The 14,805-nt window shown below is 39.5% G+C and overlaps 1 protein-coding gene across 17 annotated transcripts in view; it reads right to left on the bottom strand.

The window, feature by feature from the left end:
- BPTF (bromodomain PHD finger transcription factor) overlaps positions 1 to 14,805 on the bottom strand; it is a 58,253-nt gene that overhangs the window by 28,264 nt on the left and 15,184 nt on the right. For 14 of the 17 annotated variants that reach the window (XR_001874228.1, XM_017811829.1, XM_017811828.1 and 11 more), the window contains exons 3-13: positions 10,787 to 11,010; positions 10,442 to 10,642; positions 9,743 to 9,928; positions 6,956 to 7,117; positions 6,597 to 6,772; positions 5,322 to 5,677; positions 4,920 to 5,051; positions 4,251 to 4,380; positions 3,401 to 3,536; positions 2,704 to 2,919; positions 10 to 2,419 (exon numbers count right to left, since the gene is read on the bottom strand). Coding sequence is in view for 16 of the 17 variants with exons in the window: in XM_017811829.1 (XP_017667318.1) it covers positions 10 to 2,419; positions 2,704 to 2,919; positions 3,401 to 3,536; positions 4,251 to 4,380; positions 4,920 to 5,051; positions 5,322 to 5,677; positions 6,597 to 6,772; positions 6,956 to 7,117; positions 9,743 to 9,928; positions 10,442 to 10,642; positions 10,787 to 11,010 (4,329 nt within the window). In the remaining variant the exon portion in view is untranslated. The remainder of the gene's footprint in view (positions 1 to 9; positions 2,420 to 2,703; positions 2,920 to 3,400; positions 3,537 to 4,250; positions 4,381 to 4,919; positions 5,052 to 5,321; positions 5,678 to 6,596; positions 6,773 to 6,955; positions 7,118 to 9,742; positions 9,929 to 10,441; positions 10,643 to 10,786; positions 11,011 to 14,805) is intronic. The other 3 variants (XM_017811834.1, XM_017811836.1, XM_017811839.1) reach the window with 3 other exon arrangements.

Here is a 14,805-nt window from a genome sequence, read left to right as displayed (position 1 = left end):
AGTATGTACCTCCAAGTGATCCCAAAAGTTGGTCTTGGGGATGGATATGGCCAGATATCCAAGGCAGGCTTTGCATTGTAATTGAAATAGGGAACCTCTCTGATCCCCCCTCTCCTGGCCAGCTTTTTTAAGTCATCATTGGGTAAAACAAATATGCTTTTTTTACTGCTTTTGGTAACAAATTTTCTATAGGATGGTAAGGCAGTTCCAGAACGAGTTTTTTTGGGTCTTGCAAACTTCATTAGCTTCACTTTGTCTTTTGTGGAATATTCCTTGCTGACAGTCATGGAAGTCACCAGTGTGCCCTCCGGGGTGGTCAGGGAGTCGGTGACTGTTGTTGTCACCACTGTTTTACTGTGCTCCTGGACAGAAATGACATCAGTGTTGCTGTCTGTGGCTGGAGTGGTGAGCTTGGTTACAGTGGTGGTGGTGGTTACAGTGGATATGGCACAATTTTCTGTAGATGAAACTACCGTGGTTTTCTCCTCACTGGCAGCCCCAGTCTCTGCCACCTTAAACACCGTTTTGGATTCCGTGGACACAGTTGAAGTCGTGGTAGTCACCTCAGTAATAACAGTTTTTACTTTACTCTCCCCATTCATGTTTTCCATCTGATATGCCTGGACACCGTTCCGGGCAGCGAAGTGGCCGCCCAGGCTGGATTCCTCACACGGGGTTACAGGCGAGGGAGCGACTTTGTTCTCCTCAGTGACCTCAGTTTCCATGGATTCTGTCTCACTACTCAGGGTGTTTTCTTTACAGACAGTCTGTGTTGGTGGGGAAGCAGAGCCGACACTGGCAGATCTCTCAGGAGAAAGCTGGTTTTCTTCAGTTTTCTGCACATACTTGGGAACTTCATCTGGTGGCTGAAGACTCTCTCCAGACTCAGACTCAGGTGAACTCTGTAGACGTGACTTTGAGTCCACATTATTTTTGTCCTTTGTGTCCTCTACCATGATGTCACCATTCATGAATGGTTTCACTGAAGATTCCTTAAAAGTCAATGGTTTTATTTCATGTTCTGGAATGGATTTATTAATATTATTAACTTTTGGTTCAATATCACCCCCTGCCTTAGCTTCACAGGTATCTTTCACTGAGCACTCATCATTTGATAAACCTCTAATGTCACTGTCTTTTCCATTCATTTGAAATGATGATTTTTCTTTTTCTACATCTGACTCAGTTTCATCACCATTATTGTTCTTTTTGTCAGTATTTACATTTGTCTGATCATGATATTTGTTTATGGTACTTGTTTCCACTTTCAGTTCCTGCCCTTTCTTTTGACCATTAGCCTCAGTTAGTTTAGAGCTCAGTAAATCCTCATTAACATCTACCCCATCCATGTGCTCCACAGTTTGACTTTCCAGGTTTCTTTCAGAAATCAGCCCTGATTTAAGTGGTTCTAGGTCTTTATTAGCTGATTTTTGGTGAAATATGATCTTCTTTTCAGATTTACTTTCAGTCTTTACAGGAGGAATTTCTTCCTCCATTTCACTTTCTTGAGAGGATGTCGTTTCCATATGGCTTTTTGTCATACAGTTGTTTTCTGGATCTTTGCTCTGCTGCTCAGAATTCCCTTCTGAATCTGGTTTTTCAGGAGTGGCCACAGCATCTCTTCGACAGCCACTTTCAGGTACCACTGGCCCTAAGTTTTCAAGTTCTCGCTGAGATACTCTGGTAACAGGTAGTTTTTGTTCCAAAGGTTCTTCATTTGTTTCTGAAATGTCCCATTTGATTTTGCCTTCTGCACTGGTTTGCTTCAAACCATCCACTAAAGAACTCTCAGACTCTCCAAGAGCCTCTTGTCCTTGACACTTATCAGCAGTTGTAGGTTCAGGGTTGTTTTCTTTACCATCATTGTGAATGGAGCTTTCTCCTTCAGAGGATTGAGGTGAGTCTTCATCCAGTAGCTGCCCTTCTCCTTTTGACAGCCTGTTTGTCAAAGGTTCCTCCTCCTCACCAGTTTTGGTAGAGCAGATGCTGCTGATGGGCAAAGAGTCCTGTTCTGCATCTTCAGGCTGGGTCTTATCTGACATGTAGGTCTGATCTTGGGAGGAAATGTCAAACTGGCCTCCTTCTTTTCCTTTCCTCTGTAGCTCATCTGTGTTTTTCTGGGGGCTCACAGACCGAATGGCCCCAGTTTTAGCACCAGCCTCCAGCTTCATCTTCTCCAGGCGTTGTTTTTCCTCCAGCGTGAACTGTTTTATTCTCCGCTCCAGAAGTCCGTCTAATTTGGATGATTTTACTTTCCTTTTGTAGCAAGTCCTTAAATGAAAGCCCTCGCTGACATTGATTATATCCAGCTTACAGAGACTGTCCTCATCTTTCAGGGAGGATTCAATTTTCACATCATCTACATCCATAGGTTCTTCCTTGATGACTTTATCATTTTCACCATCGATTTCCTTCTCCGCTGTGAAGAAGAAACAACTCCGAGTCAGTGAGTCCCCAGCAACGGACACCAAACTCTATTTTTACATAAAGTACTAAGAAATAAACAGAACTTTTAGCATATTAATAGATTTCGAGGAAAAAAAGAACAAAACCTTCAGACACTATTACAATGGATAATAAGCACTCAGACACTTTGATGTCTTGACAAAAAGTGTTACACAGATTTTCAATAGTTATTTCTGAGGTTCTGGGCTTTCAGTTGTGTAATGATCAGGTAGTTTTACAATAACAAAAGATTATCACCTGTGTCTTTTGCCTGATCCAAGTTTTCAGAAATTGTATCAACTTCTACTTTTTCTTCAGGCAACTTTTCTTCTTTCACTTTCTCCAAGGTTTCTGAAACATCTGCTTTGTCTTTTGCTTGCACATCACGAGAGTCCTTTGCTCTGTCTTTCTCTGTTTTTACCTTAGTGGGCCCTTTTCGTTTATCCAAGTTGCATTTTTCATCTTCGCTCTTTGCTATTAACGAATTAATTAAATTATTTCAATCATTCAGAATATTTTTTTGTACTCTGCCACACTGTCATGTATGTTAATTTAACCTCTCAAATCATTTGCACATCATTAGTGAAACTCAGAAAGAGAATTAAGTATGCAGTGGTAACACCACAGGTTAAACTTAGTGCAATACTGAATATATATACACACCCCAATACTTTAGATGTTACTTTTTGGTTTTGATTATCTACACAATTTTTATCTACCTTTAATTTGGATAAGCCTATACAAAGCTGTACAAATATTACACACAACTTCATAATTGAAACAATTTAACGTAGCTGAAAATATCTGTGACAACTGAACGTGTTACACTGACAAAGATTAGCAAATATCCACTAAAGCTTCCCTGGAACATTATTCTTAAAGTCTGCACAAGAAATATCACATACAGATAATTAACTGTAAATAAAAAAAATGTGTAAGCAACGCAAACACTTACTTGATAGCAATTTTCTGTAATTTGCATTAGTATTTCCTGGCAGTTTGGGCATAAACCTGTGCACGTGGGTTTTACTAATCCAGCTCCAGCCACCATATCCTGTTACTCTGTATTCCTCTCCTTTTTGCTTCCAAACCTGTCAATATTTTTAAAATAGTAGCATTAATAATGCTATTTGCTGCATTATTGTTTACATTTAAAAACCAAAGATGAATTAAAAAAACCAAAAACTTTATTTTACAGACTTTTGAAGTACACTTGTGAAATAATGTACTATCTAAAATTAAAGATATATCTGCTGATAATTCAATTGATTCTATCATAGTAACATCTAAAAATCTTATTTATTTAATGTAATAGTGAGACTTTACCTAAAAGCTGAAAGATTACAGCAGTTTTTGAATCAACCTGTAAGTTTGTTACAAGAAGTGCAGAGCAACAAACCACTCCAACAAAAGCAGTTAATATCATTTGTAGGAGAATATAAAGAGGTTTCTAGAGTAGATCCCATCTTGTTATACAACCTTCCAAAGTACAGGTAGTGGATTCTTTGGGAAGAGGGAGGGGAGCATTGGGCAGGGACAGACCTACAGACAGGATTCCAGTGACCACCCAGAACCTTCCAATTAGAAAGGCTGCATCTGGCAGACAAACGTGTCACCTCAGGCAGTGTCACTGAGAACATCACACAGATCAAAGGCAGCTCAGGCCAACATTATGTGGTTGAATTCATGGGCAGGGAGTAACAGGAGGACATTAACACAGTTAAGTTTAAAATGCAAACAGAAAAAGAGTCAGAAATCAACCATTTCTGTATTTTCCTTGTTCTTCCCACAGAGGAAAACCTCACCTGGTGTTTGACAGGAAATGTGTACTTCACCCACGTAGCTTGCTGCATGGTTTCTTCTTCCTCTTGTTTCCTCTCTTTTTTTTTCACTTTCTCCTTTTCTTCTCTTTCTATTGCTGTCATTCTGCGTAATCTAACCCACACAGATTTCAGTGCATTTAAGTACAGGATCTTGTAAGCAAATATAAGAATCCAACAGCACATAGTGCCCCTTTAAATAACTTTAAATATCTGAAGTTAAGAGGAAAGCCCAGAATCAGGTTTTATGTATTACTTGCAACAGTGACACCACTTTTTTTGGCTATTCCAGTAAAGCAAACACAGCTGCCTGCAACTGTGTCTAACATCAGACACATCCATTTTCTGCTCCTATGACACCAATGAGAGACAAAAACCAGACTCCACTGAACTTAAGAGTGTTGAAATTTGCTTTTCTACTGCCCCAAAGTTTTGGCACTTTGAGACTGTGGCTCAGATAAAACAAACACAGAAGCAATGACACTATAAAAATGCTGTCATGCCTTGTCAGTGTTTCTGGCTGAGAAAAAGCACTTCAAGGGCTGAATGACTGACTCAATTTAAACATAATTCTTACAGGCTTAGAGGAGCTAGTAATTGTAAACCAAAGGAAGTTCTCATATTCAAAAATATTTTAATACGTATTAATTTTACCTCGTGTGCCCCAAGGATTCCCTCCAGATGGGCAGCATGACAACTGGTTTAATTGCACACTCCAATATAGCCAGTGCTAGTGCAAATTCTCTGGGCTTGCTGCACATCTGAACAGCCTTAATCCAGTTAGACCTAAAGTGGAAAACAGAGAAAAACCTGAAACATATACATCACTAATACAGTATACTGTGTTAACAGGTTTAATGGTAGGATAAAGACTCCTATACTTCAATATTTTAGTCAAATGTACAATTCTTTTAGCCATCTACCATAAACACACATTATCTTATATTTTAATATACTGAAGCACTGACTTGAAAAAACAAAGACCATTGCTTATTAACACTGTTAGCAAAAATGCAAGCAAAACAAGAGAACATGTATTCTCATTTCTTAATTTACCTGTGGGAAGCCCAGTTAGGGTGAAGGAATGATGCTGGGATGTTGTTTTCCAGCTGAATAATAGTGAGCCTCAAGGTGGAGATGGTCAGGACTTTGGAGCCATGCACAGACCCGTTCCACTTGAACTCCCCAGCTGGGGTCAGGCAGAATTTGTGGGAGAGGTGTCGTCTCTTGTCGTGGTCCTCCCTGTGCTGGTGCTTGTTCAATGCAAAGGAATTGGTGGCATATTGGTTGTGATAAACTCTGTACTTCCCCTCCTGCCCCAGTTTGAAATAATTGTTCATATTTCCTTTAATCACAACGTCCTTCTTGGTGTTCACTCGGGAGACTTCGCCTTGAGAGTTCACCACCAGAACCTTATGGAAGAAACAACGATTTTAAAGATGCACATTTAAGTTTCCAATATTTCTATTTGCTTATTTATGATTATTTACTTATGATTTAGGCTTCAATTGTCTATCTGTAAAAGAATAAAACCACCCTGCCTCAGTTTGTAGAAGCAAATAACTGTTTATCCAATATATGTACTCCATCACTGATTGTAAACAGAGTTAGGATATTCCCAGGATCAACTTGAACATTAAAAAAGAGCACTATCCAGGCTCCACAGTCCAAAAAGGAACCTGTTTTTCTGCTCTGAATTATGCCCATGGAGGGAGAGAGAGCTTTGGGAAAACAGCTTCACTAAACTCAGTCAAGCTTTCTGTGAACCCCCTCCTTGGTACATCACACAATTCAGACACAGAGCAAAGCAAACAATTATCTTGGACTTTGAAAACATGACATGGATAAAGTCACTGGTCCAATTTGTTTCTCAACAAATACACTAAATGCTAACTTCCTTTGGAAAATCAGTTAACAAAAATAAAATTAATACACCAAACAATATGCATCAAACTCCAACGAACTCCCAACAGTCAAACACTTCCTTCCTGGACAAACTGGGCTACTTGAAAAAAACAGAACCAAAACAAATCACCAAAAACCCAACCAACAGTGATACAAAACATTTATACCCGTGCATTGGGTCACTGTCAGATCACTCTGCAGAGAGCAACCAAGAGAGCACAGACAAAGGACAAGGAGAAATAAAGCTTGCTGTGACAGTACAGTTTCACCATTTGCTAATCTATTATTACTGCTTTTTATGTACCTCCACTGCCTGCCAAAATCACTTCTTTATTTTTAAGTAAAAGTTTATTATTATTTAAATAAATTAGCATTTCTCTAGAACATTTTTTGTACTCCTTTGAGTTTTCCAAGATGTGCACAAACCTCTCTGGCTTCTTTATATAACTTATTTGCTTCCTGTGCTGCAGCAGCAACCTGCTGGTTTTTCATCTGGCTCAGTTTGCTGTCTGGATTCCTCAACCTGGTGAGCATTCGTGTCGAGCCTGGTGTGCCTCTTCCTGCTCCTGGAGAGTCACTTCTTTCACCATTAGATTTCTCTCCTGCCCAGGAAAAAAAAAAAAAAAGGCTTTTAAAACAAACTTAAAAACTGGGAGTTTTCTGTTGATGTACAGAAGTTACGACGTGAAGGAAAAGAAGTACAGTGAAAAGATGCATAAAATGAAAGTTGGAGACATTATTATTATTATTATTATTATTATTATTATTATTATTATTATTATTACCTATGTCCTCTGAAGTCTGGGATCCCCTCTCTGCATTTTCAGCATCATCCAGAGTCCTGATGGAGTCATTCTGCTCACTGCCACTGCTGTTTTCAACATCTGGCTGTGGAGGTGCAGCAGACCCACTGCTGCTGTTGCTGGGGATCATCTGACCAGTTTCTTCTACAAAAGAACAACTTCATTTTTAGTTTTTGTTTTTTTTTTTTTTTTTCCTTTTTAATTGGATCAGTGCAATTTTTTTAAGCTTTAAAGTTTTCACCAGAAAAAGTCAGATGAATATGTTTTGCTGGATTGGAGGGAAACACTCATAAAATATTCATTCTCTTCAGAGCACTGTATCCCTGAAAGTACTTTTTGTTCTGTTTTGAGCAGTTTCAACTTTTACAGCTCTGAAGAATTGAAATTCATACTGGTGTTTAAGACACATTCATATTTCATCCAAGACAATTTTTTTCCTACAGATGCACACACAGAGAATCCTCTACTGAGGCTTTGTTTTGCATTTAGAATTCAGATTTTATAAAATCTGGTCTTCCTGCAGCTCCTATGATTTTCCCTCTTCTGGCTTTCTTGTGTGTTACCTGTCCCTCAGAGCACAGACCTTTCAGTTCCCCTTGTTTACCACAGAGTCTTTGATTGTCTCGTCTTCAGCTCATTAATTCTGAGGAATCCCCCAGATTTCAGTTCAATTGGTACCACTGGAAATATCAGCCCACTTAAAATATAATATCAGCCCCTTCCTTACAGTCTGATGGGTCTCCATGTGGGTTTTGGCTCCCCAGTTGTCCTCGTTTGTGTGTCTTGACACTGTGGGATTATTGTCACCTCACCTGTTGTGCTGCCCCAGAAGGACCTTTGGACTAAACATCAGTGACTTGCAGCTACCTCCAAATAAACCACATTCCCAGCAGGAACAAACCCCTGTCCCTCAAACCAGCCATTTCTTCTGGATTTTGTGCTAAAGAGGCACAGTTCAGCTGGTTAAAAACTCCAAGATCTTTCTGTTTCCAGAACCCTCCCAAAACATCAGGAATTCTGCTGTTGTTAAGAAAGGTGAGAGAATAAAAACCTGCTTTTTGTGCAGTATTCACTCCTAGCAGCAAGATTAATATTCTGGGATTCTTAGAGGATCCTTAACCTGAATGCATCTTCAATTCTGGCTTTGCCCAGTCGGTGACCACCCCTGTTTGACCCACTTCCCTTTCTACTATGAGAAAAGATGGAACTCTTTTCATGCCTGTTTATAGAATGGAAGCACCCAAACCAGACCTTAATCAATAAAGGCTAATATCCAAATTACATTTAACAAGGATGGTGATGGACATTCTTTGCATTTTACTCTTATTTTCCTCCTCTTTGGGGGGAACTGCCTCACTGATCCTAGTTCAGTATCCTTCCCTCTCTCTGAAAGGAGAGTCTCAATCTGGAATTTCATAGTAGGAACACAAGCATTATGGTAAATATAGTAAATCAGACACAAGGAAAAACCCTCTCCACACACACTTTCCTACAAAAAAATAACCCACTAATTTAACTTCCAGAAGCTTTGGAAGGAGAAAAGTACTTGTGAAAGTATAATAAATAATGATAAATACATAAGTGAATCTTTAAAATAAAATACAAACCCAGAAATGTGTCTGAAACAAAATTATAGGATATGTATCTTTCCAATTAAACCTCAATTTAACAACTTTAAAAGGGAATAAAAAATATGAGAACAGGCAAAAATATTTGGCCAAGTATCTAAAATATATGGTGTTTGTCTCATGCACCAAGACATTTTCTGTACTAAAAGGGTTTATTATGGGGCTTCCAGATTACAGATTAATCTTAATTTTCATTTTATCCTTCTGTTAAGAAAGTCTATTACAAGGTTTGGATGCACTGACTTCCACAAGTTCAAGGACTACAATCTGTCCCTGCTTGGAAAACTATTTCTGTAGGAGGGAAAACATTTACCACCACATTTTAAAACATAACACACTGAGTATGGTTACAACACAGATTAGACCATGTTTAGATTTTGAACAACTGAAAATAAAATCCTCATTATTTGAACAGTAATCAGCTGTTTAGAACAACACTTGGTTATTTGGTAAACCTTGTACAGAATATAACTCTAAATGTAATAGAAAATAATTCTGAAATAGTGCACTGATAATTTAAGTTACGTTTAGTCAAGTCCCGTTTATTCCTAAAGCAAAAGTTTGGTTAGGTTTTTTTAATTCAATAATTTATATTATGTCATTTGAATCATGACATGGCAGAAGAAAACACATTCAAACACAAGAGCCCCTGTGCTTATAACTTTTCAATCTGTTTAAAATTCCTGCCATGACAGTTTTAACCTTGAATGAAACTGCTTTCACACTGAATGAAAATGCTTTGTTTGTTAGTCACTTATACAGTAAATGAGAGGTTAAAATAATAAACGAGCCAGCAGCAAATTAGAATTTGAAATAAACTCTGAGAGGACACTAACAATCATCATGGATCACTATGGAAAAAATAAAATATAAGGAAAATAGAAAATAAAAAGCTTAGCCATAGTCATCTTCAGAAGGCATGGAAACAATGCTCTTGTCACAGAGGATCACGGATTTCAAGCACCAGTTGCAAGAAAATTAACTCTGAAATGTTAATAATGACAACGTAGCAGTAAGGATGGCACTGCAAGCAAACAGCATGAGTGATATACACTGGGAATGGTTTTAGTGGACAAATCAGAGAGAAAAACTTCACAGATTCCCCAAATTACAGAGGCATCAGTAACAGTGCCCTCTGTACCTGAGAGTTCCAGGGGGAGCTCTGGTGCCACCTTCTTCTCTGCCACGTTGTTGCTATCAAGGGTTTCTGACTGACACCCCACGTTCTTCCCTTCAGGGCAACTACTGTCTCCTGCAGAAGGATTTGTGGTGTTGTCATCAGTGCTTGGTGTCACAGAGTTACTTTTATCCCCAACGACTGTTGCCTCTACAGTAAAACCACAACAAAACTTTAGGGATTTTCTTTATTATGCCTTAGGATGTCATTTGGCATCATCCACAGAAAGCAACTGCAGCAGCTTTTTGGTTGATTTATAATGCTGAAAAATATTGAGCTTTTTCCTTTTCTTTCCTTTTGCTATGAGACAGCATTGTCTCAGAATCAAAGAACAAACTCCCTGTGATGAGGAAAAAGTTAAAAATGATGTAATATGGCTTACTATAAACCTGTTGATCACAACCTGTAAGTGCCTCCTGTACCTCAAGGCAGGGGATCTAGAAGCTGTATAGGAGTAGGAAAATTGGTGCAATTACTTAACAAGAAAAACAACTACAACATGCAAGCATAAAGGAACTGTCAAATATCACCTATTACAAAAATATCTTAGAGAATCATACCAAAAAAAGGCATCACATTAACACTTAAAGAAAAGTGAAGCTCTTAACTAAAGATTCACTTCACTGAAATGGAGCTGCTAAAGCACAGTCGAATTTGTTTTACCTTCTGTTTTCTCTTTTTCCACATCTTGCTCATTCTGTGTTTCCTCAATTTTATCTTGGTCTCCAGATTCTTCCTTGTCTCTCTCAGCATCTGCCTGGTCATTATCACCATCACTTTTGGCCTTTTCTCCTTCATCATCTCCTGTGTTTTTATCTTCCACTATTTCTCCTTTTCTTGCTCTGATGATGTCCAAAATTTCATCTACAACAGAAAGTATGTTGTCATCAATAAATAAACAACCACCTGCAGAGCCACAGAGCACAAATAACACGACATAAATCCTGCTTCTGATATAAAATAAATTCAAAGTGCAGCATTTATTCCCACTAAAGAAAACATTCTTACCATTTGCTGCAGAAAGGAAAGACTTGTTGTTGCCCCTTGCTTTGTTTGTGAGGTCTTCTGTCACATCCATGTGCCGATGAACCTCCTCACGCATTTCATCCAGGGTTTTGCATAGGTCAGCTTCCCAGTAATCTTTGTCCAGGCATTCAATCAACTCTGCCAGCTGGATCTTTGTGCTGTAGTACCAGATTTTCTTATCCTTCTCACTTTCTGAATCTTCCTCTCTGTAGGAGTATTTAAAAATATATTAATTTTAAAATATCTAGATAAATGACAAGGATTAGTATCAGTCTGCTTTCTGCAGGGAACTATTAAATGCCAATACCTGATTGCGAACAAACAAAGCACATGTGGACACTTGTATGCACCCAGTTTAATACTCAGTATTCATTTTTGCTTCCCTCCCTGTCTTCATTCCCTCAGTTCTCCTGACAGCTTCCTTGGGAAAGCTTCTGAAGAGTCTCCTCAAAACCTGTTAGTCCAATGTGACAACAAGATTTATTCTCATTATATTTAGTATTACTGTAACCAGTAATTTACTACTAAGTCTCAAACAGTTTGCAATGAAAGAGGGTATGGGTTCAGAATCCCTAATGGGTAGTGTTTGTAACTGCATGTTCAGGAAAAAACACAGTTAGAAAATTCAAAGAGTAGAATGTCACATCCATAAAATACTTTATATTGGCATCTCTACAACATCCACCTGTGAAGCACCAGGAGGGGACAAGAGTCATAATACTCTCCTTTGAAAAGATCATAGGATTTCCACTGTTTTTATCTGGGTTATTCCATGACTCCACAAGCCCAAACAGAACTACTGGAGGCCCACAGTGCCAAAAGCACCTCAGCAGGGCCACCAGATCTGAGGGAGCTCCATAAATATCTCAGGTAACAGGCTCTCCTGGAGCACCTGAGAGCACAAGGAGAACACTCTGGACTTCAGCCTGGCTTGTTCCGCCCTGTTGAGCAGCAGCAGCAGCTCCAGGCTGGCCCTGAGCCCAACCATTCACCTCCACACCACATCCCAGTGCTCCCAACACCGAGGGGGTGACGCTCATTTACCCCCAGGCCTTCGCTGTGGAAAGGAATTAAACTCCTGCTGCACCTGCACCACCTGTCAAAGCACTGCAGGCCTGTGGCTCATGGATAATCCTAATCCAAAGCGTCCAAAGGAATGGAAAGCTGAGGGCAGTTTGAGAGACTGATCCTTGTGAGAATCATTGCAGGTTCCTCTCTCCTGGCTGCCTCCCTGTGGCTTATAAAGATGGTAAAAATTGGCCTCAGGGACTCAGAAACACAAACAACCCTAAGGCAACTTCCACAAGGTATTTCTGAAACAACTAATATTTGCAACCCAATCAGGATACTACTGAAATAAGGTGGTTATGAAGCTAATAATGGTAATACTGCTCAAAATTCAACTACTCACTTGTCACAACCATTATTAAAAAACAGACTTCTGGTTTTGATGAAAAAAAAATGGTTTATTGCAAAGAAATACTCTCATCTCTCTCATAAAGGCATTTGCTCATGAAAAGCAACTCATTCTACTTTACCCATTCATTCCTCTAAACTGCCAATATTCCCTTTGTTTTAACCATACCAACCTGTTACACTTGACAAGTTTTGTCAGAAAACAGCTCATTTCAAGAAGACTGTCCACATACAACACCAAAAAGTAACAGCTGAACACTGACAATCTTTTGACTCTATGGAATATTCTGGGCCTGTGAACTTCCATGTTAAAGAAAAATTACTGTTTCAACCATGTTTCCTCTAAACCAAGAGTTATTTACTAGCAACAATAGGAATGACAGCGCTTTTATTATTGGTGGTGAACAAAAGCCACAGCAAAGGAAGATAAAGGCAAACACCCAAAAACTGAGATGGAAGGGGGGATGAGAATGCAAGAATAGAGCTTTATACAGCCAGAGAAAATAAAAGGATGAAACAAAATGGGAATGTATCCCTTCTGAGCTTTCCCTGGCAAATTTCCAAGGGTGGCAAGTGCAAGACCCCGGTGGAGCAGCGATTGTAAGGCTGCCCTGCAGAATATGAGGCTGTTTATTTCTTAACTCACCAAAAGGGGAACTTTAACCTTTCATTTTGAACGCCTACAGGATTATTTGCTAGAGAAATAATGCCATTTATGCATCTTCTTATATGACCTAGATATGCAACAATGTGAATGCTTTATATGGAATCACAGAGTCACTTGAGTTGGAAAAAAACATATAAGATTAAATCTGACCGTATATTCCCATCACACCATGAGGGAAGGCTGTGCCTAGACCCATTTCCCAGACAAGTAGCTCAGGCACAGAGGCTTGTACACCTTGCTTCAATTTTGATGGGGATCATCCAAGTGTTTTCTTATTTTCATCCTTCTCCCCCCTGTCCAGCAAACCCACGCTAATGCAGCCAGGATGTGTGTTTGTGTCACCTGAACAGCCCAAGCAGCATCTGGCTTTTCCTGTTCCTTCAGATCTCTCTATTCTAGTGTTACAAGGTTCCATTGGATTGCAAAGCAATTAGCTGCTGTCTTCAATTTCCCTGGATAACTCAAGAGAAAGCCTTCAGCACCAGGAAAGGTTTGCAGGCCAATAAACCCCGGGGCTCATGAGAAGAGCAGACAACAGAGCACCAAGAGTGTCCTGTAGAAAGCACCTGGAGCCAATCCCTCCATGTGTGATTCCAGTCCTGCCCTTAAAGAACTGCTCAGACAACGTTCTAGAAACAGACAATGAGGTTATCCAAGAGTATTTTAATACCCTTCTGCTTCATTTATCTTGGGGTTTGCGCAGAGAGTTTGTTTTGAACTGAAGGCTCTCACAATCTTAGCAGGAGAATTTCAGGAATTAGTTTTCTCTTGAAAAAGCACAGGCAGAAAATGAAATGGCACAAGCTGGCTGGTCTGTGCTTCCACCAAACTCATCTCTGGCCAGACGTCTTGTCAAGACTCAGATGCCTGCCAGGGGAAGCCTTGGAGGATGCAGCAGAAATCATTCCACGCAATCCATTCTGGCCGAGGTAGTTAAGATTTAAATTAACAATTAAATGATTTATGCTAACTTTCCCTGACCATCTTGTTGCATTTGCTAAAGGGACACTACTTTTGCCCCCGGAGGAAATCAGAAGGGCTGTCATAAAGAGAAGATGGAAAGATCCAGGGCTGCACAAGGACCGATTCCCACTGTTTTTCTCGGACGAGCCAGACGGATTTGCCAGCTCGGTGCTGCACAGGTCCAGCGAGTCTCCAGGGGACTCAGCTGAGTCACATACAATGTGTGAGGCCAAGGAGGGAGAAAAGGATCACATGAGCATTTCCTACCTCTTTCAGCCTCCTTGGCTGCCAGGAACTATTCCCCAGCAGGCTGCAGAGACTGATAAAAACAACACCACAGAAGATGCTCGAACTTTCAAGTAATAATGAAATATTATCAGTAGTAGTAGACACAGCCCTTCCTAAACTCCATGCTGATACAATTAGAAACTGAAGAATTCAGTTAATTGTTTAAAGCAATCTATTCAAATGAAGACCCGAACCCTTGTTAATTAATTGGAGAAAATAGAGGAGGACCCACTAAGAACATAAACAGCATGACAAATCTTGCTGCAAAAACGCTGAAGCTGCTTTTGACTGTCGAGGAAGATCCACACAACTCAGGAATAACAATGTGTGCCCTATTTCTGCTATCAAAATGAAAGCCACACACTGTTTCATTATCTTCTTTCACAGACACTTGATAAATCCAAAGCATCTCAATATTTATAGAAAGATAACTGGTTAAAACGCTGCAGGAGTTTACTGGGACAATGCAAGTCCAAGTCCTAAATTTCCAGAGCTGTTAACTTGCAGAAATAATCTTCACAAGTAAAACAAATACAATTGACCCAGAGGCATCAGCCTTAATTTGTAAACAGCTTGAAACAAAAACCTCAGGAATTTTCTCTTGCTCTTTTTTTTTGGTTTTGTTTTAATCTTGTTGATATTTGTTCATGGGCAGTTATGAGGAGAA

This window comes from Lepidothrix coronata, unplaced genomic scaffold (assembly GCF_001604755.1).
Source record: "Lepidothrix coronata isolate B3197 unplaced genomic scaffold, Lepidothrix_coronata-1.0 Scaffold34, whole genome shotgun sequence".
In the NCBI taxonomy this organism is placed as follows: Eukaryota; Metazoa; Chordata; class Aves; order Passeriformes; family Pipridae; genus Lepidothrix; species Lepidothrix coronata.
This window is presented reverse-complemented; position numbering and strand designations above follow the sequence as displayed.